Source organism: Saimiri boliviensis, chromosome 7 (assembly GCF_048565385.1).
Source record: "Saimiri boliviensis isolate mSaiBol1 chromosome 7, mSaiBol1.pri, whole genome shotgun sequence".
Lineage (NCBI taxonomy): Eukaryota > Metazoa > Chordata > Mammalia > Primates > Cebidae > Saimiri > Saimiri boliviensis.
In genome coordinates this window covers 121636106-121661561 of record NC_133455.1, presented here as the reverse complement: position 1 = coordinate 121661561, position 25456 = coordinate 121636106, and the positions used below count along the sequence as shown (strand labels likewise).

The window sequence follows — 25456 nt, the reverse complement described above, 5'->3', positions numbered from 1 at the left end:
ACCAGCAAATCTAGGTTGACGCTAGGCTGATGAGCTTGTTTACCACCTGAATGCAAGCTGCGTTTCTTAGTGATGGGTTGGGAGGTGTGTGCATGTGTATGTCCCCGTGTGCGTGTGTGTAGTTGCAGGAGGCATGTGTTCAAGCAAGACCATTTTGTTTAATGACCTTGTTTCTCACTTCCTCCTCTCTTGTTGAATAAAATTGGCTGGGCCCTGATTAAAAGCATTAGGAATCTGAAATGCACTCTCCCTTTAAAGCTCTGCAATCCAGCCAGACTGGCATTTTGGAAGGATGGTTGTTCGAAGGATGGGAAGCAGTTTCTGGGAGACGAGGAAGTCGGGGGCGCCTGGACTCCTGGTTTTGCCCAGGGCAGCTGTACAGCCCCTCCCCACGCACCTCTTTCTTCTCACTTATTTTTTTAAAATTGTGGTAAAATACACGTAACGTAAAATTTACCATCGTAAGCATTTGTTAGTGTAGCGTTCAGTGGTGCTAAATCCATTCGCGTGCTTGTGAAACCGCCACCACCCTCCATCTCCAGAATGCTTTTCACATTTCCAAACTGAAGCTCTGCACCCATTACACATAACTCCCCACTGCTCCCTTCCTCCAGCTCCGGCCCCACCATGCTGCTCTCTGTCTCTGAGAATCTGACTGCTCTAAGAACCGCGTGTAAATGGCATCATACAGTATTTGTCCTTTTGTGACTGGCTTATTTCGCTCAGCATAATGTCCTCAAGGTTCATCCATGTCTTAGTGTGTGTCAGGATTTCCTTCCTTTTAGCAGTCCATCATGTGCAAAGTCACATTTTGTTAGTTTGTTGACACTCGGATTTATCCCTAACCCATGTCCACGTATGGTGAACACCTGGATCGCTTCCACCTTCTGCTGTTGTTAATAACGCTGCCCTGAACAGTGGTGTATGGATGTCACAGATGGCCTTCGTGATGTCCTCTGTGTCACTTGAGGATGAAATGAGCCATCTGAGACAAATTCGTAAAATGAAGGGGAAATGAAAGCCTTTTTCTGGCTACGTGGGGGTTTCCAAACTGATCCTGGGGCCCTGGGGCTCCTGTTCAAAGGCCCTGAAGAGCAGAGGCAGAGACAGGCAGGACTCAGCCCAAGAACCCTCACCTCCACCCAGGATCCACCCTCTTTAATCCCTTTCATTCCAATCATCTTCACCTCCTTGTGCTGAGGGGCCGGGCATACAGCAGGGACAACAGCCCGCAGGCCCTGCCCTTATGGAGGCTATGTGCTAGAGGAGGAGGCCTGGATAAGGCACACCCTGTGGTAGCCACCGAGGAGAAGAAAGATGCTTCGAAGAAGGACAGGGAATGTCAGGTGTCGGGCAAGATGGTAGATCTTGTAGCCAGGGAAGGCTTCAGTCATTCAAAAGGCGATTAAAAAAAAAAAAAGTTTTTTAATGGAGAAGTAATTCATACACCATAAAATTCACCATGTTGTTTTCCGCTCAGTGCCTGACAGGCTATTCACACAGTTGTGCATCACCACCACTCTCTCGTTGAAGGAAACTTCATCATGAAAGGTGGCTTTCAAGACCTTGAGCTGGGCATCTCCTGCTGGCTCCTCTAAGAGCACTCTCTGCTGTCCTGGGGGACTGTCCTGGGGGACCACATGTATGAGCTCCTAGGGTTCACCAGGTGGGGGCCCAGCAGGAGAGCGGGGGAGGTAAGGGGGGATGGGTGTTCCTTGCCCCAGTCCTTCCATGGGACTGCAGTGGCTGGCCACATCCCTTGACTGGAGGCCACAGTGCTCCCCATACAGCCTGCTCTCTCCAGGGTCCAGTGGCTTCCCCATCCCCATCCTCAAGGCTTAGGGGCTGGCTCCCCATGGTTTCCAGACCTGGCCACTGCAGCGTTCCCATAGGACTCCATCCATACCTCTGTAAATAGCCTCTCTGGTAAACTCTTCTCAAGCTGCCCGATCCAAGGGTACCAGCTCTTCCTGCAGGACCCCCGACACCAGACACTGATGAAAATGAGGGAGCCGGCCATGCAGGGGAAACAGGCAGCTGGAGCCGCATCATGGTGCAAACTCCGAGGTCAGCTGCACCGCAGGGGCATACCTGAGGAACCCAAGGAGCAGCAGGAGTCCCACTGTGGGCGCAGCCTGAGGGGCACAGTCAGGGAGAAACCAGGTCCAGCCAGGTAGGGCCTCGTGGCTGTGATCAAAACTGTGGCTTTTCCTCTAAGGGAGATGGGCAGCCCTGGGGGCTTCAGAGCAGAGAAGCCACATGGTCTGACTCATATTTGAAAAGATCCCTCTGTTGCTGCGTTAAGAATAGATGAAGAGAGGCAGAGTGGGGAGGTGTGCTACCAGACAGGGGCTGCGGGAAACAGTCCTTACCCAAAGGACTCCTTGGAATGGTGTGGATGTAGGGGACACAGGAAGCAGCCCAGCTGTTACCCACCCCTCCAGTCAGAGAAGGAAGCCTTCACTGGAACCTGAAGGGGCAGTGAGCAGAGGCAGCCGCCTGGAGGCCAGCGGTGGCCTTGGGCTGAGGACCCATCGTCCTAGTCTTGGGGTTTCCTCACTATGTCTAAGGGGCTGCGCAGAACCCAGGCCACCAGTGTGTCTGTGAAGGATGGAGCGTTCTAAGCAGCTCACACGCTTGACACAGTAGAGAGAAGTGCGGCCTTTCCGGGCAGGGTGCTGGAACCTGGTGGAGGCAGGCTCCAGGGGGTCAGGAGCTTGTATAATTTGGGAGTGGTTATCCATAAAAGAAAAATAATGCAAATCACAAGTACAAATATAAATATAAAAGTGAGTATTTATCATTGAGAGCAGGATCTGGAGGAAATATTTGCACACCCATGTTGAGAGCAATATTTCACAGTAGCCAAAAGGAGGACACCATCCTGATGTCCATCGATAGAGGAATGAATGCACAAAATGACGTCTGTCCACACAAAGGAATGGTAATCAGCCTTAAGAAGGAAGGAAACTCTGGCCAGGCATGGTGGCTGACACCTGTAATCCCAGCACTTTGGGAGGCTGAGGCAGGTGGGTCACAAAGTCAAGAGATCCAGACCAGCCTGATCAACATGGTGAAATCCCATCTCTACTAAAAAATACAAAAATCAGCCAGTCATAGTGGCAAGCACTTGTAATCTCAGCTACCCAGGAGCCTGAGACAGGAGAATCGCTTGATCCCAGGAGGCAGAGGTTGCAGTGAGCCAAGATTGCGCCATTGCACTCCAGACTGGGAGACGAGCAAGACTCCACCTCAAAAAAAAAAAGGGAAGGAAATTCTGACACATGCTGCACCATGGGTCAACCTTAAGGACATCATGCTAAGTGAAATAAGCCAGTCATGGAAGGACAACTATGTAATGATTCTACTTCTGTGAGGTCCCTAGAGCCACCAACATCAGAGACACAGAAAGTAGAATGGCGGCTGCCAGCCGCTGGGAAGGAGAAGGGGAACTAGTGTTTGGTGGGTGGAGTTTCAGTTTTACAAGATGAAAAGAATTGGAGAGATAAATAGTGGTGATGCTGGAACAACATTCTGAATGTATTTAATTACACTGAACCAAATACTTAAAAACATGATTAAGATGGTACATTTTATGTTATGTGTATTTGGCCACAATGAAAAAGTTGAAAAAAGGTGAATATTTATTTAATTTTTAAAATCATTCCAAATTACAAATTTTAAGAAGCTGGTGAATGTCACCAAATTCACAAAACCTAGAAAGATTACGTTCTTTTTATTATTGTTTGCCCAATGCACCTCTGTAGTATTTTTTTCTAAATGTGTTTCATTTGTAATCTTCGAAACATGTACAAAATGTATGTGAAATTAAGGCATTCATAGGAATCATTCAGATGCGTTTAAAAATTACCACCATGTTGTATTCAGCCACGAAACTGTGCCACCAGATTACTCTGATGCCACAACATTGACTTATTGATGAGTCTGTGTAGGAGTTTTGTCATCAGAACACTTGCTTCTGCAAGCGTTTCTCTGCGTTGGTGGCAATTTTGCGTACCATTTTGCTGGAACCACCAGATTTTGTGAAGATGCGGTGTGTCAGTTACACTAAGAAATAATCCGATATGGGGACTGCGTAAAATCTGTGACTTCACCCCCAGAGGACCCATGTGGTACGACTACTGGTTTGGGCTCACAAATACAAGACTTTTGATCAATTCTAATTTGTGTAACTCTCATCAGAACACAAAGCAACGTGTGGTGTAATTACATTCTTTCAGTATCAGCTGTTTTCTAACAGGAGAGAACCAAGTCTTCCACTAACAATGTTACCTGTGTGGCCTTTTGCAGATTTTCTGCAGATGAACTCCTAACTGTTATTTTGGTGGGTGTGGTGGGGTGTGTATGGCAGGGTCCAGCCTCTTTGCTGCACCTGCTGGTGGGATGTCCTGTGGGACGAGTGTTCCTGGAAGCGAGCGCTTCCTACACTTAGAGGGAGGTAACTTCTCTATACCAGGAAGTCACTGTGAGCTGCGTCAGCAAATCCCACTAAGCCCAGATTAAATGTTTCCCCAGCTCACTTCCCTCTTAACTGGATCCCTCAAATGCCCTCGGCCACTCACACATCATCCAACTAAGGGTCCATTGGACAGAAGAGAAGTTGGGATGCAAAGAGACAGACGTCTCAACTGGTTATGGTTAAACTACCTCACTTTTGCATATTTTACAAAAACGTTTGGCCACAGGAACATGTTGCTAGGGCCTCTCTGGGAAAGGGAGGAGTCTGTGGAGTCAGGGGCCCCGAAGCTTCATCTGCTGCATAGCAGATGCGTTCCCAGCCCTGCCCACGAGCAGCTGAGATGTGGAAGCCTGGGCCCAGTGACTTCACCTATGACCTATGACCCGGCCCAAAGGCACCAGGCCTAGAAACACCAGCCAGAGTCCCACCTCTGCCTCTGGGACTCCCTGGGCCTCAAGAGCCTCTGCCAAGCAGGGACGAGGACCCAGCTGTCACCCCAGGATTCCTCCAAGAGTCAAAAAGAGATTTGTGGGTCAATCAGAGCACTGTGCAAACTCAGCTGCTGTCCTCCAGCCAGGGTCACAGCAAGCCCTTCCCGGGACCAGAAGGTGGTTCCACAGGAACGGGGCTGCCTCTTTAAAGCAGAGGGGTGCTCTGTGACCTGAGGGAACGAGCTGCAGTCATAGTAATCTTGGGAGGCAGCTCTCCACCCCCACCAGCTCCTCCCTGCTGTCAGGAGAGGATTAGAGGAGAGGCCAGCGGATTAAAGGGGTTCACGTTGCCACAGCCTCTCCCTCAGTCCCTCTCCCCGATGCCTGCTTGCTAGGTGGGGTGACTCTTCTGTGAGCTGCAGCTGTGGGGCAGAGAGAAGCCCTCCCCACCCACCAGTAAGAGGCTGGGGACCCCAGGCTCGCCAGGACCCGGAAGGCAAAGGCTTGGGGCATCTCTGGGGTCTGGAAGGCAGGCAGACAGAGCTCATGGTCTGTGGCTACTCTGTCCTCCTTCCCCTCCCCGACCCCAGCAGGGCCATCATGCCTGCACCCCCGAGATTCTACACAAACCCCAGCTCCATCGGCTGCTGGATTCCCCGCCAGCCAAGGCCCGTGGCCTGGGCCTTCATGCGGAAGACCTCAGCCCTCCTGTGGCTGCTGCTCCTGGGCACTTCCCTGTCCCCCACTTGGGGGCAGGTCAAGATTCCTCTGGAAACGTAAGCATCACATTCACCTCCACCCCACAAAACTCCGTCGCGCTTTCCTGCTTCCTTCCTGGGCTGGACCTCCACCCTCTGCCTACTCCTCCGACCCCTGCCGTCCCCGTGGGCTCTTCCCCTGCAGCTGTGACTGCCCACTCTCTTGCTGCAAATCCCTTTGCTTCTCTGGCCTCCAATCTCTCCTCCCAAAAGCTCTGCGGGTTCTGGAGTCCCACCTACCCCTCCCCAAGAACCGAGGGCTTTAGGCAGAACTGATAATCAGGGCTGCTCTCTTCCTGACCTCACAGGCGGCTTCTGGGGCACCTGCAGGCGGGTGCTCCTTCAGGATAATGCCGAGATGAGGTGGCCTGGGGGAGCCGGGTTATCTGACCATCGCAGCTCCCTGGAAAATTTGGCAGGAAATGCGTATTTTGACTTTCAAAAAAGGTGAAGCAGTTCTGAACCCACAGAACGTCTCAGGCACACAGGAGGTGGCCTATCCAGGAACTGGAGGAAAAAAAATAGATTTTGGTGGCCATAGTCTTCCGTTTTTATACCTTTCAGCCTTGATTCTATAGCCAGCCATTAAGGCCAACTCCAGTAAACAATCCGGTATCAGTCGTGTGCAACTTGGTGTAAATTTAAATTATTGTGCAACCTCTCAGGGTGTCTGTGTTTTATGCCCCAGCTCTGGTGGTCCTAGGAAGGAAATTTCCAATACATGTGGGGAGCAGAGCCTCGTAGACTGTGGGTACTACAGACCCTGTCCTGTTTAATCCAGCCACCTGAGCCTGGCACCATGACCAGGCCACCAGCAGAACCACCTGCCAACAGCGTGTCTTAGCAGGAGTGGGGACAGGGATCCCAAATGATGCAGTGTGCATGGTGCTAGCCTTCTGAGCAGGGGACCGGGTGGCATCATTTCCCACTGAGCCACATAGCTCTCCTTGTTCCACGCCTGGCACTGAGCTGGGTGCTTCACAAATGACACCATGAGTCTGCCTAGCCTTTCAGTGGGGTCTTATGTTATCCCTATTTTGCAGCTGAGGAAAACAGAGGCCCAGAGGGGTCAGGTGACTTCCCTAAGCTCACAAGACCAGGAGATGAAGGTGCTGGGATTTGAACCCCAGTCAGCCTGGACTGTGATTTCACCGTCACACTCACTGCCAGCCCGTAATGCTATCTGTTGCTGCGGGAGATGCTGAGAACGATTTTCATCCCCAGAACACACACCAGCTGATAGGAGAAGGCCGACTCCAGGAGTAGGCTGAGGGCCAAGTCAGGGTGGCTGGAATCCAGGCCTTCGGGGAGGGAGCCCCAGTGCCCATCTACGCAGAAGCCCTGGGCGCTGCCAGAGATGACAGCCTACAAACAGCCACATCTGCCTGGCCAGGACTTGGCCCCATCCATCCTGACTCCCGCCGAATCTCTCATCTCAGTCTTTCCCTCCCTCCTGCCGGGCTTCCATCTCCTCCCAAGTCTGTTCTCCACAAGGTCACCAGAGCCCTCCTCTTGCCCAATCCAGGAGGTGCTCCTGGCCTTGTCCCCCCAGACCCTGTTGCTTGAGACACACTAGCCCCCGCTCCTTGTGTCCCAGTGCGTTGACTTCCATGGCTCTGCACTCCGCTGGGTCTCCACAGGCACTGGGTTACCTCTGGCATCTTCAAGTGCTCCTCCTCCTCTGCCTTCCCCTGAGGTTGGGGGTGCTCCCCAGCGTTCAGCGTCTCTCAATGCTCAGAGATCTCATGCTGCACACTCTTCTTGAGAGAGCCCCGCTGCCCTCCGAATTTCAACACCTACCTTTGTACTAATACTCTCAGCCCTGTCTCTACCTGTTAGACACAGACTCAGTGCTTACAGGCAGCTTTTCCTGAGCATCATGTGAGGTGTTAAATTCAGATTTGTGTCTTTCAAGATAAAACACAATCAGTGCCTTCTGGAGTTGTGCAGTACACAACCTGCCTATTCGTTTAGAGCTCCTCTTGGTAGCTCAACAACGGGAACCTCACATTCAACAGAGCCCAAGGTACACACATCACCCTTCACCCTCCTCAGCGTGTTCCCCCAGACCTTCTTGATAGTCTTGATTTTATTCAGTAACAACACCATCAGGTCAACAACCCACACTGGAAACCTGAAAGTCATTTTTTACTCCTCTAAGCTCTTCTGTTCTCCCTACCTAGAATCTTCTTCCAGATCCCTCTGCAGGCTAACCTCCACCAAACTTCTAACCCAGAGCTCAGCTCTCCCTCCCCAAGGGAGCCTTCCCTTATACCACTCTCCTCCCCAACTTTCATGGGCACCTTCAAACATGTACTATGCTATCTGCATGAGAAAGGTGTCCCTGCAAAGATGCGGACTATAGGGTGGCTCCAGGCTGCCACGTGGTAGGACCTTGATCAACGTTGGTTGAGTGACTGAATGACTGCTGGTCTTAAAATGATCACACAGGCAAACCACCTCTGCTCCATCTGGAGAGGCGCAGACCCAGTCCTGTGTGCCGCCCCCAGGACCTCACGAACCTGCCCAGATGGTGGGATCGTGGTGCATTTCTGGGGCATTGGCAAGAGATCGGGGCTCCCCACTAGGCTGACTACAGAGAGCGAGGTGTGGCCTCCTTGTGCCCTCCGGGCCTGTCCTACCCTTGGCCTCAGCAGAAGCAGCTCAGAGCCTTTTCCTCTTGCACCCTTGCCTCATGCAGTCTCTGAGGTTTCAACAGAGGGTTCGGCAGCCCCCACTGACCTTGAAGGGAGTACACTGGAGGGAACGATTTGTTGAGAGGCCACAGCGTGGCCAGGCAGATCCTCCTTTGTCCTCAGGGTCCTCCGGCCCTGGCCTGAGCCTGTCCACTGCCTCTCCCTCCTTCTCTCCTCTCAGTCCGCCACTTTCCAACCAGAGGCCCTGGAGGTTTGGGGTCAGGCTCAGTCCTGGGCTCGTCAGCCCTGCCCCACAACCCTCAGCAGGAGAGCCTGCGAGGGTGCTCACCACACAGCAGGGCAGCCACTGGGTCCTGAGCGTTCTCCACGTCTCCTACCCAGCCCACGCCTGTAGCTTTAGGGAGAGGAGAAGGAACAGGAGCTCTTTCGTGTGTTTCTGGGCATATGTCACATGTGCATATGTGTGTCCATGTGGTGTATGCATATGAATGTGTGTACATGTATGCATCTGTGTGTATGGGCACATGTGTGTATGGGTGTGCATGTGTGTGTACATGTATGCGTGTGCATGTACGGGTATGTGTGTGTATGCGTACACGTGTGTATGGGTATGCATGTGTGTACGGGTATGCATGTGTGGGTATGCATATGCATGTGTGTATACATGTATGCATGTGTGTGTATGAGTATGCATGTGTGTGTATGCGTGCGGGCATTTCTTTTCTTATTTGTTTGAGATGGAGTCTTGTTCTGTTGCCCAGGCTGGAGTGCAATGGCATGATCTCAGCTCACTGCAACCTCTGCCTCCTGAGTTAAAGCAATTATCCTGCCTCAGCCTCCTGAGTAGCTTGGATTACAGGTGCACACCACCACGCCAGCTAATTTTTATAGTTTTAGTAGAGACAGGGTTTCAGCATGTTGCTCAGGCTGGTCTTGAACTTCTGACCTTCTGATCTGCCCACCGCGGCCTCCCAAAGTGCTGGGATTACAGGTGTGAGCCACCGCGGCTGGCCGTGTGTGTGCATTTCTTGTGCATTATGCGTCTGTGAGTTTGACTGTGCATGCATCAGCAGATGTCTGTGTGTAGACACTTGCTTTCTATGTGTGTAAATCTGTATGTCTATGTGTGTTTCTGTATTTGTGCATGTATGTGTGTGTATACACATGCCTTTTCATTGCCTGGCAGAGTGAAGCTGTGGGCTGACACCTTCGGCGGGGACCTGTATAACACCGTGACCAAATACTCGGGGTCCCTCTTGCTGCAGAAGGTCAGTCACCCCCTTCCAGGGAGCCCACAGGATGGCAGAGGGCAGTCAGCTGTCAAAGCCCCCCAATTGCCAGTGCTAGGAGGGGCCTTGGGCATTCCATCAAGTCAGCTCACTTCAGCTGGGGAAACTGAGGCCCAGGGAGGTGAATGATTTGCTCAAGGCATTGGGGGGCAGCTCAGGGGCATGGTCAAGACCACTGTGCCAGGTCCTCAGGGAGCAGAGGCCAAGGTGGAATTACACCTGCAGGAGATGTATGGGGTGGGGGTGGGGTGAAGAATAAGGGGGAGACGGAGGGGGTGGTTGGAGTGGGATGCGGGCTTAACACCTGTGGTGCTAGCAGAGCCTTAGAGGGCATGTGCAGGTAGGTCCCTAGGAGCTGCTTGGGCCAGAGAAGGTGGACGGGCTGTGGCTTCTGCTCAGGGAAAGCCCCCATACTTCCGGCTGTCAGCCCCCCAGCCACATCCAGCACCCACCCTCTTAGTATGCATTGCTTTCCTCGAAGACTTATGGCTCTCTGATCTTCTTACCAGGTTATAAACAACTTCACTGTTCTCTAATATTTGTTACTCCCCAGAGCAGTTCCAATGGCAGCTCACCCTCCTCTATTACTACCATTCACTAAGAGCTTCGTCATGATTTCATTTCCACCATTAATCCATGAGGCACCATTTCCATATCACAAAGATCCCGAATCCCAGGCTTTTATGCCTGCATGTGATGGCATGTCCCTCCTCACCTCCCCTGTCCGCAGCCCACGAGCCTGTCCCTGGTGGAAGTAAGAGAAGCCAGGGCGGGCTGCTCCCCAGGCCCCCACAGGCCACTATAGCAATGACAGCTAAGACCCGTCCTACCCCTCACGGCAGGCTGCTATGCTGTAAAGCACCACAACCCAGGGCAAGGAGCATAGAGCAATACTGATGCTGCCGTCTGGGGTAAAAGCATTCTGTAAAATGTATGCTTTCCAGAGCACTCACTAAAGCTATGTAAATGTCACGTATTACAGATGATGGAACTGACTGACTGACTGGCTTGTCTGTGGTCACATAGCCAATAAATTGCAGAGCTGGGTGAACACTGACAATACATACAGTCAGTGAGAGCTGGTCTCCAGTGGGCCCAGGGAGAAAACTCAAACCCCATTCCCAGGCTCATGGATGGAGCTGCTGAGCTCCATTGGGACAGTGGGAATTGAGGTCCAAATCCACGTGCATAGGGGCACATTCATAACAAGACCCCCTTCAGGGGCATTGAAGAAAGGTGAACTGATGCCAGGAGTGGTTTCAAAAGCCCTGGGAAGCAGCGTGGCACTGCACAAAGGACAGGGAGGGGGCATGCCTGGGAGCCTGGCCCCATCAGCGGTCACCTGCTCACCTGGTTATTGACCTTGGTCAAGTTCACTGACTTCTCTGAGCCTGGATCTACTCCCCTGTTAAGGCTATCGCCACAGTATGTCTAGAGCACCTGGAACAGAGAGAACATTGGAAGAAACGCAGCTACACTATCACTGGGGATGTTGTCCAAGGAGGAGAGATCTTGGCCTCGCCCTGGTTGAGTAAACCAGGCTCCAAGTGCTGGAATGCACCTGCTGAGAGGATGGAGGCCGTGCAATACACAGGTGCAGCCATCCTGGTACAAAAGCATGTGCACCCATCTCTCCCACATTCCCCGAACAGAAGTACAAGGATGTGGAGCCCAGTCTGAAGATCGAGGAGGTGGACGGCTTGGAGCTGGTGAGGAAGTTCTCAGAGGACATGGAGACCATGCTGCGGAGAAAAGTCGAGGCTGTCCAGGTACTCCAAGCCTGTGATCTGCAGGGCATTTCTCCCCAGCCTGTGATGCAGGGTGGCAGAGTGACCCTCCCGATGTCATGGCCCTGCCTCCTCCCACCCTCGTGACCCTCTCCTATCTTACAAGATGCCACTTTGTACCTCCATTAGGCAAAAGACCCTTAGTCCAAGAATCCCTGTCAAAGAGGAAACGATAGAAAGCAAGAGGCGAGGGGAGGGGCTGGAGCTGGGGCTCTGCCCCGAGGTGCCAGTGCCCTGCACAGCCAGGTCCGCCTGCAGCATTGAGGGGAACTGAGTCACCAGGCCACACTCAGTGATCAGTACAGAGCATGGCACAGAGTCAGCACCTAGGAACTGCTTTGAGAATGGATGGACAGATGAGAAGGAGGGTGGGAGGTGAGCTAGCTGGAGCCAGCAAAGCGGAACTCCCGCCCTCCCCTATCCTTCTTCCATTCTCTCCTCGTTCCTTCCTTCCCCTCATTCGGCCATCAGGATCACCTTCATGGCTCCCCAGTGCTCTGAGGGCCACCTGGGCAGCAGAGGTGCTTACAGGGGTGGGCCTCGTGCCCAGGTGACTCTGTTACTGAACATCCATGAAGCCCGGTGGGGCCCAGGAGAAACAGAAGGTGTCCCCTTCCCTGGAATGAAGTGTCTGCACTGACGCCTATGGGGACCCGGACGGTATAAACCAGTAGATACAGTCCCCCACTCCATCCAGTCAAGCATCGGACCATCCAAGACCAGTGCAGTCCCTAAAAGGACTCATAAGACCAGCCAAAAAACAAGGAGAGAGCAGATGGGGTTGAGGGTGGTTGGCTGAGTTGGGAGGCTGAGGCCAGGGCCAAGCAGCAGGGGAAGGAGCAGACAGGGCAGGTGAGCTGCAGCCTCCCCAGTGTGCTGTCTTTCTCCCATCCCCATCACCATCCCTGATCTGGGAGGAGGCCAGGATCAGGGTTGCTGGGGCCTTCTTTCCCACGTGTTACAATGCACAGCATTTCTGCAGGCTTAGGGGCAAGGGATCTTAGCCTCAGGAACCAATGAGAAGATGCCTGGGGACCCAAGCACCTATCCTGGGTCCCTGAATCACACACCACAGCAGGAAGGCACGAGCCTCACACACGGCCTGGCACCCGCAGTAACACCTGCCTCCTTCAATCAGCCAGCGCTGTGTACACAGCCTCCCTGGGTCGAACACAGAGAGTGGGGCATGAGACTTGCCCGACTCAGGCGGGCGTCGGTTCTTGCATCACTAGAGTAGCAAGCAGTCCTGGGACACCCCCAGAGGCTGGGGCTCCAGGCTCTCTCTGCCCTTCCACAGCCTCAGACACCAAAGAAGCGCTGCTCTGCGGACTTCCCCTGAGCACCAGTCCCTGCCCTGCTGTGGGTGGGATCTGTGTGGGCTGCAGACCTTCTATGAGGGTGCGCCTGGAAAGTTTCCTGCAAAGCAGCCCTGAAATGAGTTTTTCCCTGTGGAACTTCTTTATCCTACGATCTGTAGGCTGGGAGTGGGGAGGCAGGGATTATCCTACTCATTTTACAGCTGTGTAACCAGAGGACCAGGGAGGCTTAGTGGCTTGGCCCTGACAAAGCCAGAACAGGAGCTTGGGTCCTCTGAGTCCCAAAGCACTTCCCACACCCTGACTGTGTTGCTTGCCTGCTCTTTAAAAAAGATTTGTATTGTGGTAAAATCCATGTAACATAAAATTGACCATTTTAAAGTACACAGTTTAGTGGCATGAAGTACATCCACAACGTTGTATAACCATCTCCATCATCTAGTTCCAGACTTTTTCACTACCCCAAACAGAATCCGGATATCCCCCTCCTCTTAGCTCTGCAACCACTAATCTGCTTTCTGTCCATGGATTTGCCTATCGCAGGTATTTCATGTAAATGAAATTATACAACACGTGACCATTTGTACCTGATTTATTTCACTTAGCATAATGTCTCCTGGGTTCATCTATGTTGTTCTGTGCACCAGCACTTCGTTCCTTCTTAGGGCTGCATAATCTTCCATTGTATGCATAGCCTATATTTTGTTTATTAGTTCATCAAATGACAGACATTTGAGTTGTTTCCACCTTTTGGCTTTGAATACACACACACACACACACATTTTAGTAGACTTTATTTTTTAGAGCTGTTTTAGGTTCACAGCAAAATTTAGCAGAAAGTACGATTTTCATACATCCCTTGTTGCCACAGCCTCCCCCATTATCAACATCCTGCATCAGAGAGGTAGATGGGTTATAATCCATGAATCGCCATCATTCCAAAGTCCAGAGTGCACATTAGGGTTCACTCTCATACATTCTGTGGGGTTTGAAACATGTACAATGACATGTATTCACTATTACAGTATCAGACAAAAACACTCTACTGCCCTAAAAATCCCCAACCACTGGCAGCCACTTATCTTCTCCATCTCCCCAGTCACGCCTTTTCCAGATTGCCACCCCGTTGAGATCACACGGCGCATGGCCTCTTCCAAAGGGCTGCTTTCACTGAGCCATAAGCATGGCCTTTTGGCTCTTGTGCGTAGCGTGGCTGTGAACATTCATGCCTAAGTTCTTGTGTGTGTCCCTGTCTTCACTTCTTCTGGGCATACACCTAGGAGTGGAATTGCTGGTCACGAGTTGACTGTTTCACTTGATGAAAACCGACTGGGCTCCTTTTACCTATTCTCACTACCTCTGTGTTCCCGTCTCTCAGAATCTGGTGGAGGCTGCCGAGGAGGCTGATCTGAACCATGAATTCAACGAATCTCTGGTGGTGAGTCCCACTCCTGGCACTGGTGACAGAGGGCCAGGATCACCTGAGTACCAGATATGGGGGTGGCAGTGTAGGGTGGCAAACCACTCAATAGACATTTACTGCTCACCCCTCACAGGCATTATTATAACACAGAAATGTGTTAGCCTCTGGAGCAGGACTTGTTCTTGACCTCAAGAAGTTCAGTCAAATAACTCCAGTGTAAGGCACATCACAAGTCCCTACAAATGGGTGGGTGGAGCCTCAGGAGAATGCAGCCTGGAGAAGGGGAGGGCGGCCCCAAAACCCCTGCAGACAGGGCCGCCTAGGGAGGCGCCGCGGGGGGCTCAGGGGAATTTAGGCAGGCAGGGCCTGCAGCAGAAAGAAGACACAGAAATAAGAAAACCCAAGGTTGGTTGAGTAAACATTGGGCCCTGGGCCCTGTGTGTCCTGAGACTGGTGACGCAGACAGTGGCCTTGGACAGTTAGCTGAGGGGGTGGGGGCAGCCTCGGGTGCCAGTGTAGGGGTCTGGCCTTTCCCAGCAGGGAAAGGCAGATGCAGAGGGTTTGAGCAAGGCAGGGGTGCGGCTGGGAGTGTGCGTGGAAGACCAGCGCGGCCGCAGCGGCGGGAGGAGGAGCAGGGTGTGGGGTGCAGGAACCTGGAGTAGGGGTGGGCGTCGGGTGTCTGCGAGGCAGTCCTGGGGGGTGTTCAGGTGTGGAGGAAATGGGCCCGGCTCCACAGGAGGCAATCCTAGCGCACCCTCAATACCGCGTTGGAGAGACCCAGTGCAGCTGCGGCTCCTCCCCACGGGACTCGGAGCCTGGGCCCTGGCTGAGGCCAAGGCTGCAGGCCCCAAGACCCTGCAGGCACCATCCTGGGGCTCTGGGACCTTCCTGGCCCCCCGAGAAGTGGAGGGGGTTGATGGGCTCCTTGTCTGTATGTGTCCTTGACTCCGCGGCTGCGTGTCTCCGCTCCGCCTCAGCCGTATCCACACATGCTGCACCAAGTTGGGGACCGAGGCAGCGGTCAGCACAACTGTCTCATGCCGGTCTCATGCCCCTCGCGCCGGCCTCCTGGATATTCTTGTCCAGAATTGCCCTGACCATGGCCCAGCGCACAGCTGCAGGTGCTTGTGTGGACACTGATGGCCGCCTGGCCCCTGCCCTTGCGTCCTCTCACCTGCGCGGTTTCTCACCCTCTCTGTCCACGTGTCCCTGTGCTCCGGACGTCTCCGTGGGCCTCACTCGTCCACTGCAGTTCGACTACTACAACTCGGTCCTGATCAACGAGCGGGATGAGAACGGAAACTTCGTGGAGCTGGGCGCCGAGTTCCTCCTGGAGTCCAACGCGCACTTCAGCAATCTGCCGGTGAACACCTCCATCAGCAGCGTGCAGCTGCCCACCAACGTGTACAACAAAGGTAGCTGGCGCGCTCAGTTCAGGCACATTCACCAGGCAAGCCCACCCGCCACACGCACCAGGCACGCTCATCAGGCACGCCCACCAGGCACGCCCACCCAGCACACCCAACAGGCACAGACACACCCACCAGGCACACTCACCAGGCACGCTCATCAGGCACGCCCACCCAGCACACCCCACACGCACGACACAGTCACCAGGCACACTCATCAGGCATGCCCACCCGGCACAACCACTAGGCACACCCACCAGGCATGCTCACCAGGCACGCCCACCCAGCACACCCACCAGGCACAGACACACCCATCAGGCACACCCAAGGCACACCCAAAAGGCACTCTAGGCACACTCACCAGGCACACCCACCATTTTCCTGAGAAGCCCTGCAGGATCATCATCTTCTATAATCTCACACTTCAGACCCCGAAATTTTAAATGGAGTCTACATGTCTGAAGCCTTGAATGCTGTCTTTGTGGAGAACTTCCAGAGAGATCCGACATTGACCTGGCAATATTTTGGCAGTGCGACTGGATTCTTCAGAATCTATCCAGGTAAGGATATGGAGTGGCATCTCCATAACCTTCTGGGATTCTTCTTCAGAAATAGGGCAATAGGGGCATTGAATATGGGCCCTGGTACTCAGGTCCCCAGTGAATGGGGCTGGTCCTCCTATCCCAAAGCATCTCCGGCCCATGTTTTAGCCCTTCTCACTGCATGATATGCACATATAAAGGGCTGTGGAATGGATGAACGAATGAATGAAACCATCAAACACCATGAAACCAGTCAATGAATGCCCACATGACGCTTCTGTCCCCTGAAAAGTACTTTGGGAGATACAGAGAAGGATAAAACAATTCTTTACCTTAAGGACTTTATGTCCCAGTTAGAAAAATGAGGCACACTCGCCTAGAGTATTCAGCAGCAATTCGGAAAATGGCACAGGCCACTCTGTGGCTAGTGGCCAACTTAATAAAGTCCATCAATAAAAATGGAAAACACAAAGCACAAAGTTTCCAAGAGTTCTACCTCTTTTTGCTTCTCATTTAAAATAAGTCAGCTATTTGGGGTTTCTTGAGGTTCCATATAAATTTTAGAATGAGTTTGTCTTGCTTATTGAGATTTTGATAGACCACCCTGGGCAGTACTACATCTTAAAAATATTAACTATTTCAGTCCATGAATAGGGAATGTTTCCATTATTTCTGTCCTTAATTTCTTTCAGCAATGTTTTTTAGTTTTCATTGTACAAGTCTTTCACCTCTTTGGTTAAGTTAATTCCTAAGTATTTTATTCTTTCTGATGTTATCATAAATAGGATTTAAAAAAAAATTCTCAGATTTTTCATTGTTAATGTATAGAAATACAACCAATTTTGTGTGTTAAGTTTGTCTCCCGATACTTTGCTGAATTTATTTATTAGATCTAAAAGTTTCTTGTGGAATATTTAGGGCATTCTACATATAAGATCATCCGTGAATAGAGATAATTTTACTTCTTTCTTTCCGGTTTGAATGCCATTTATTTCTCTTTTATGCCTAATCACTCTGGCTAAAAATTCCAATACTATGTTGAGTAGAAGTGGCAAAAGTGGACATCCTGGTCTTGTTTCTGATAATAGAGGAAAAGCTTCTAGTCTTTCACCATAAAGTATGATGTTTGGGATATGGTTTTCCATATATGATTTTTATATCAATTTCATTTTGTTGCTAGTTTTTTTAGTGTTTTTGTCATGAAAGGATGTTGAATTTTGTGAAATTTTTTTATGCATCCATTGAAATGGCCATGGAATTTTTTCCCTTCATTATTTTAATGTGTATATTATTATACTGATCAATTTTCATATGTTGAACCATCCTTGCATTCCAGGAATAAACCCTATTTGGTTATGGTGGGTAATCCTTTTAATATGCTCTGAAGTTTTGCTTGCTAGCTTTATGTTTTTTTTCCATTCTGCCAATCTCTGTGTTTTGACTGAAAAGTTTAATCCATTTATATTTAAAGTAATTACTAATGAGGGAATTATTTCTGTCATTTTGCTGTTTGTTTTCTCTATGCTTTAAGCTTTTCCCCCCTCATTTTCTGCATTACTGTCTTCTTTTGGGTTTAGTTGATTTTTTATAGGAAATGCTTAAATTTCTTTCTCATATCTTCTTATATGTATTCTATGGTTATTTTATTTCTTGTTACCAGAGGGATTATATTTAATATCTTAAAATTATAACATTCTAATTTGGATTTATGCCAGCTTAACTTCAATAACATACAAAAACTCGGCTGCTTTACAGCTCCTCATCAACCCCTTTTGATTGTTGATAAAATTCCTTCTTTATACATTGTGTGCCCAAACCCACAAAATAATAATTCTTGTTTTTTAATTTTTAATTTTTGTGGGTATATAGTATGTGTATATATTTATGGGGTATATGAAATATTCATACAATATGTAATAATCACATCAGGGCAAATTGGGATCCATTCCCTCAAGCATTTATTCTTTGTGTTACAAACAATCCAATTATGCTCTTTTAGTTATTTTAAAATGTACAATTAAATTATTACTAACTATAGTTACCCTGTTGTGCTATCAAAAAGAAGATCTTATCCATTCTTTCTATTTTTTTGTACCCATTAACCATCCCACTTCTCCCCAACCCCATTACTACCCTTCCCAGCCTCTGGTAGCTATTATACTAATTTTTATCTCCATGGGTTCAATTGTTTTAATTTTTAGTTCCCACAAATAAGTGAGATGTGAAGCTTGTCTTTCTGTACCTGACTTATTTCACTCAACATAGTTACCTCTGATTCCATTCATGTTGTTGCAAATGACAGAATCTCATTCTCTTTATGGCTGAATAGTACTCCATGGGGTACATGTACTACATTTACTTTATCCATTCATCTAATGTTGATGGACATTTAGATTGTTTACAAATCTTGGCTATTGTGAATAGTGCTGCAATAAACATGGGAGTGCAGATATCTCTTCAATATACTGATTTTCTTTGATTTTCTTTCTTTTTGGTAGGTATCTGGCTGTGGGATGGCCAGATCTTATGGTAACTCTATTTCTAGTTTTTTGAGGAACCTCAAAACTGTTCTCCATAGTGGTTGTACTAATGTACATTCTCACCAACAGTGTATGAGTGTGTGTGTTTCTCCACGTCCTTGCCAGCATTTGTAATTGCCTGTCTTGGTTGGGAGTGGTGATTCATGCCTGTAATTCCAGCACTTTGAGAGGCTGAGATGGGTGGGTTACCTGAGGTCAGGAGTTCAAGACCAGCCTGGCCAACATGGTGAAACTGCATCTGTACTAAAAATACAGGGGGAAAAAAAATCAGTGAAATATGGTGGTGGGTGTCTGTAATCCCAGTTACTTGGGAGGCTGAGGCAGGAGAATTGCTTGAAGTCGGGAGGCAGAGGTTGCAATGAGGTAAGATTGCGCCATTGCATTCCAGCCTGGGTGACAAGAGCAAAACCCCATCTAAACAAACAAACAAACAAAAAAAAGATTATTAGATTTTTTTTCCCCAGAGAGTTTGAACTTTTTATATATTCTGGTTATTAATCCCTTGTCAGATGGATAGGAGTTTGCAAATATTTTCTCCCATTCTGTGCATTGGTTGTTTCTTTTGCTGTGCAGAAGCTTTTTAACTTGATGTGATCCCATTTATCAGTTTTTGCTTTGGTTGCACGTGCTTTTGGGGTATTACTCAGGAAATCCTTGCCCAGTTCAGTGTCCTGGAGAGTTTCCCCAATGTTTTCTTCCAGTAGTTTTATAGCTTCAGGTCTTAGATTTAAGGATTTAATTCATTTTGATTTGATTTTGGTATATGGTAAGAGATAGGAGTCTAGTTTCATTCTTCTGCATATGAATATCCAATTTCCCCAGCACCATTTACTGAAGACTGTCCTCTCCCCAATGTATGTACTTGGCACCTTTGTCAAAAAAATGAGTTCACTGTAGATGTATGGATTTATTTCTGTGTTCTCTCTTCTGTTCCATTGGCCTCTAAGTCTGTTTTTATGCCAGTGCCATGCTGTTTTGGTTAGTATAGCTCTGTAGCATAATTTGAAGTCAGGTAATGTTATTCTCCAGTTTTGTTCATTTTGCTCAGGATAGCTTTGGCTATTCTGGGTCTTTTTTGGTTCCATATACATTTTTGAATTGTTTTTTCTATATCTGTGAAGAATATCATTGGTAGTTTGATAGGGATTGCATTGAATATGTAGATTGCTTTGGGTAGTATGGACATTTTAACTATACCAGTTCTTCCAATCCATGAACATGGAATATCTTCCCATTTTTTGTGTGTCCTCTTCAATTCCTTGCATCAATATTTTAGAGTTTTCATTGTAGAGATCTTTCACTTTTTTGGTTAATTTCCAAGTATTTTATTTTATTTGTGGCTATTGTAAATGGGATTATTTTCTTGATTTCCTTTCCAGATTGTTTTCCGTTGGTGTATAGAAATGCTACGGATTTTTGTTTGTGGACTTTGTCTTCCACAACTTTACTGAGTTTATCAGTTCCAATGGTTTTTTTTGGTAGAGTCTTTAGGTTTTTCCAAATATAAGATTGTATTATCTGCAAACAAGAATAATTTGACTTCTTTCTTTCGAATTTGGAGTCCCTTGATTTTTTTTTCTCTTGGCTGATTGCTCTGGGTGGAACTTTCAGTACTATGTTGAGTAATGGTGGTGAAAGTGGGCATCCTTGTCTTGTTCCAGATCTTAGAGGAAAGGCTTTCAGTCTTTCCCCAATCAATATGATACTAGCTGTGGGTCTGTTGTATATGGTTTTTATTATGTTGAGCTATATTTCTTGTACACCCAGTTTTTTTAGGCTTCTTACCATGAAGAGATGATGAAATTTATCAAATACTTATTCAGCATCAATTCAAATGATCATATGGTTTTTGTCCTTTCTGTGAGTAAGATGTATCATATTGACTGATTTGTATTTGTTGAACCATCTTTGCATGGAATAAATCCCTCTTAGTCATGATGAATGATCTTTTCTATGTACTGTTGTATTCAGTTTGCTAGTGTTTTTGTTGAGGATTTTTGCATCAATCCTCTTCAGTGATATTGGCCTGTAGGTTTTTTGTTTGTTTGAGTTTGTTTCGATGTGTCTTTGTTGGGTTTCAGTATCAGAATAATGCTGGCCTTGTATACTGAGTTTGGAAGCGTATCATCCTCCTCTATTTTTCATAATAGTTTGAGTAGGATTGGTATCAGTTCTATTTTAAATTTTTGATAAAATTCAGCAATTCTGAAGCCATCAGGTCCCAGCCTTTCCTTTGCTGATAATTTAATGGCTTCAATAGCATTATATGTTATTGATCTGTTCAGGTTTGGATTTCTCCATGGATTTGTCCCTCTGCTTTTTAACTTTTTGTGAATTATGTCTTGAAAAGTTGTAGTTTTTATTTTTGATTGGCTCATCTTTTTGTTTTTCCACTGAAGACATTAGTAGTTTACATGCCACAGTTAACAGTTTTACAGTATTCTGTGTTTTTCTGTGTAGTTATGATTACCATTGAGTTTTGTACCTTCAGGTGATTTTTTGTTGCTCATTAATGTCCTTTTCTTTCAGATTAAAGAATTCCCTCTAGCATTTCTTGTAGGACCAGTCTGGCATTGATGAAATCCCTCAGCTTCTGTTCGTCTCGGAAAGTCTTTATTTCTCCTTCATGTTCGAAGGATATCTTTCTTGGATATACTACTCCAGGGTAAAAGTTTTTTTATCCTTCAGCCCTTTAAATATGTCATGCCACTGTCTCCTGGCCTGTAAGGTTTCCACTGAAAAGTCTGCTGTCAAACATATTGGAGCTACATTGTATGTTATTTATTTCTTTTCTCCTGATGCTTTTAGTATCCTTTCTTTATCCTTGACCTTTGGGAGTTCAATTATTAAATGCCTTGAAGTAGTCAACTTTGAGTTAAATCTGCTTGGTGTTGTCTGCTTGGTAACCTTCTTGTGCTTGAATATTGATATATTTTTCTGGAGTTGGGAAATTCTCCATTTATTCCTTTGAATAAACTTTCTACCCCAATCTCTCTCTCTCTCTCTACCTCCTCTTTAAGGCCAATAATTCTTAGATTTGCTCTTTTGAGGCTAGTTTCTAAACCTTGTAGACATGCTACATTTTTTTTAATTATTTTTTTCTTTTTGTCTCCTCTGACTGCGTGTTTTCAAATAACCTGTCTTCAAGCTCACTAATTCTTTCTTCTGCTTGATCAATTCTGCTGTTAAGAGACTCTGATGCATTCTTCAGTATATCAGTCACATTTCTCTCTCTCTCTCTCTCTCTTTTTTTTTTTTTTTTGAGACAGAGTCTAGCTTTGCTACCCAGGCTGGAGTGCATTGGTGTGATCTCAGTTCACTGCATCCTCTGCCTCCTGGTTCAAACGATTATCCTAACTTAGCCTCCCAAGTAAGTAGCTGGGACTTCAGGTGCATGCCACCACACCCGGCTACTTTTTGTATTTTTTTAGTAGAGATAGATTTTCATCATGTTGGCCAGGCTGGTCTCAAACTCCTGACCTCAAGTGATATGCCCACCTCAGCCTCTCAAAGCTGGGATCACAGGTGTGAGCCACAGCACCCCACCTCAGTTGCATTTTTCAACTCCAAAATTTCTGCTTCATTCTTTTCAATTACCTCAATTTCTTTGTTAAATTTATCTAATAGGATTTGGAATCCCTTCTCCATATTACCTTGAATTTCTTTGCATTTTCTCAAAACATCTATTTTTAATTCTCTCCCTGAAAAGTCCTCTCTCTCTCTCTCTCTCTCTCTCTCTCTCTCTCTCTCTCTCTGTGGGATTGCTCTCTGGTGGCTTATTTAATTTGTTTGGTGAGATCATGTTTTCCTGGATGGTCTTGATGCTTGTGGATGTTCTTCAGTGTCTGGGCATTGGAGAGTTAGGTATTTATTATCGTCTTCACCATCTGGGCTGTGAAGAACAAATGTTTCTATCCATCCTTCTTGGGGAGGCTTTCTAGGTATTCAAAGGGACTTAAGTGTTGTGATCTAAGTTTTCGGTCACTGCAGCCATATCTGCATTAGAGAATACCTCAAGCCCCGTAGCACTGTGGTTCTTGTAGACTCATAGATGTACCATTTTGATGTCCTTGGATAAGATCTGAAAGAATTCTGTCCATTATCAAGCAGAGTGCCTGAAGCTGGAGGAGGGGTGATGCAAGCACCCATGTATCCATCATCTCTGGGACTATGCTGGTTCAGACCTGAAACCAGTGCAGCACTGGGGTCTCTCCCAAGGCCCACTGTAACCACCACCTGGCTACTGCCTATGTTCACTCAGGGCCCTAAGGCTCTATGATCAACAGGTGGTGAAGCAGCCAGGCTTATGTCCTTCCCTTCGGGGCAGCAAGGTCCCCGGGTCCTGGGCAGGCCCAGAGATGCAGTCCAGGAGCCAGGGCCTGGAGTCATAAACCTTAGAAATCTACCTGGTACTCTATTCTACTCCAGCTGAGCTGGTACTCAAACCACAAGACAAAGTCTTTCCCACTCTTCCCTCCCCTTTCCCCAGGCAGAAGAGTCACTCCTCATGTCCACTGCCACTATAGGCCCACAGGAAGTACTGCCAGGCTACTGCCAACGTTCACTTAAGGCCCACGGGCTCTTCAGTCAGCTCGTGGGACTCACCCTACAAGGCAGTGGACTCCCCTTTGGCCCAGGGCAGGTCCAGAAGTGCTGCCCAAGAACCAAGACCTGGAATCAGGGACTCTAACGGCCCACTTTATCCTCTACCCCCACTGTGGTCAAGCTGATGCCTAAGCCGCAAGGCAAAGTCCCCTTTATTCTTCCGTCCGCTTTTCTCAAGCAGAAGGAGTCTCTCTTCATAGCCACCACAGCTGTGAATGTGCTGGGTCACACCTGAAGCCAGCATGTCTTAGAGTCTAATTCAAGGCCCGCAGTGTGTACCAACTGATTACCACTGCTGATTATTCAAGGCTCAAGGGCTCTGTAGCTAGCCAGTGATGAATCTTGCCAAGGGCTGATTCTTCCCTTCAGTGCAGCATGTTCCCTTGTAGACCAGAGTGTGTCTAGAAATGTCATCCAGGAGCTAGGGCCTGGAATGGGGGCCTCAGGACTCTGCCCAGTGCTCTATCCTACTATGGCTGAGCTGGTGTCCGTGTTGCAAGACAAAGTCCTCTTTACTCCACCCTCTCACTTTCTCAAGTGGAAGGAAGGGTCTCTTCCATGCTATGCTGCCTGGGGCTAGCGATGGAGTAACACAAACACTCCCTCGACTGCCCCAGCTGATATTTCACTAGGTTGTGTGTCCCCCAAGTCTGCTGGCTCCAAGCCCAGCAGAGCACTAGAACTTGCCTAGGAGTTACAGTCCTTTTGGCCTAGATTGCCTTTCAAGTTTATTTAGGACCCCAGGGCACTTTTAGCCCATGATGGTGAGGTTTGCCAAAAAGTTCTGGCTGCTGGGATGGGTGACTCCTATCTAGTTAGACCTTGTCTAAATGCTCCCTCTGTGGACACCATCTGAGTTCTGCCTGATGTTGGCAGCACTGGGTTCTAATGCAAAGTCCCACAATCACTCCATCTTCCCTCTCTCTGTGCCATGTGGCCACTGAGGGGGGTTTGGCATGGGTGGCATCAGCAATTCAAAACTACTTTGTATAACTTCTTCAATGCCTCTTTCAGTGATATGAAGTTAAAATCAGGTACTGTTTTGCTTATTTGATTTTTGCTACTTATGAAGATTTGTGTGTGTGTGTGCAGACTGTTTTTAAATTTGGTGTTTCTTTGGGGAAGGTGATTGGTGGAGGCTTCTATTCAGCCATCTTGCTCTCCCTACTTGTCTTAATAATTCTTTTGAATGTATTAGTGTCTTAAATTTTGCAGAAAACAAAATTTTGTGTTATGATAATACTAGGTTTCAGACTAATACTAGCTTTGTAAAATGGGTAGTCTCTTAAATCATGCAGTAACAAGCAGTAGAGTTAAAATCAGTGTTACAATAATACTAGCTTTTATAATTGCCCATGTATTTTCCTTTATGAAAAGATCTTTAAATATGGCTTCAAGTTACTGTCTAGTGTCCTTTCATTTCACCCTGCAGAACTCCCTTGAGCATTTCTGACAGGGCAGGTCTACTAGCAGTCAACTTTTTCCACATTTAAAAATCTAGCAATGTCTTAATTTCTCTCTCACTTTTGAAGGATAGTTTTGCCAGATAGAGGATTTTTGGTTGATGAGGTTTTTTTAAATTCCCTTTTAGCATTTTGAATATATCAGCCCAACTCTGGCCTGCAAAATTTCTGATGAGAAATCTACTGATTATTTTATAGTCCCTTGTATATGATAAGTCCATTCTTGGTGCTACTTTTAATACTCCCTCTTTATTTTTTCCTTTTGAACTTTCGATTATAATGTGTCTCAGTGTGGATCTCTTTGTGTTGATTTTACTTAGAGTTCATTGAGCTTCTTAGATATTTATATTCATGTCCTTCATCAAATTTGGAGTTTTCAGCCATTATTTCTTCAAATACTCTCCCATTATTTCTTCAAAATTTCTGTCATTGTTCTCCTTCTGAGACTCTCTCTCACAGTGCGTATGTTGGTCAGCTTGAAGGTTTCCTATAGTTTTCTTAGACTCTGTTCACTTTTCTTTAAGTTTTTTCTTTCTGTCCCTTGAACTCAATAATTTCCATTGTCCTATCTTCAATTTCACTGATTCTCTCTTCTGCCTTCTCAAATATGCTTTTGAATCCCTCTGGTGGATTTTAAAGTTTCAGTTACTAGATTTTCAGCTCCAGAATAATTTTACATTTCTTTTTAGATTTCTCATCTCTTTACTGACATTTTTATTTCATTCCTATATCATTTCTTGACATTTTCCACATCTT

The 25456-nt window shown here is 47.7% G+C and overlaps 1 protein-coding gene across 1 annotated transcript in view; it reads left to right on the top strand.

The window, feature by feature from the left end:
• Positions 1 to 5277: 5277 nt before the first annotated feature.
• Positions 5278 to 25456, top strand: part of CACNA2D4 (calcium voltage-gated channel auxiliary subunit alpha2delta 4) — a 124173-nt gene continuing 103994 nt past the window's right edge. Inside the window, exons 1-6 of the mRNA XM_003934481.4 lie at positions 5278 to 5687; positions 9513 to 9594; positions 11268 to 11384; positions 14097 to 14156; positions 15394 to 15556; positions 15979 to 16110. Of these exons, the coding sequence (XP_003934530.1) occupies positions 5458 to 5687; positions 9513 to 9594; positions 11268 to 11384; positions 14097 to 14156; positions 15394 to 15556; positions 15979 to 16110 (784 nt within the window). The 5' untranslated portion in view covers positions 5278 to 5457. The remainder of the gene's footprint in view (positions 5688 to 9512; positions 9595 to 11267; positions 11385 to 14096; positions 14157 to 15393; positions 15557 to 15978; positions 16111 to 25456) is intronic.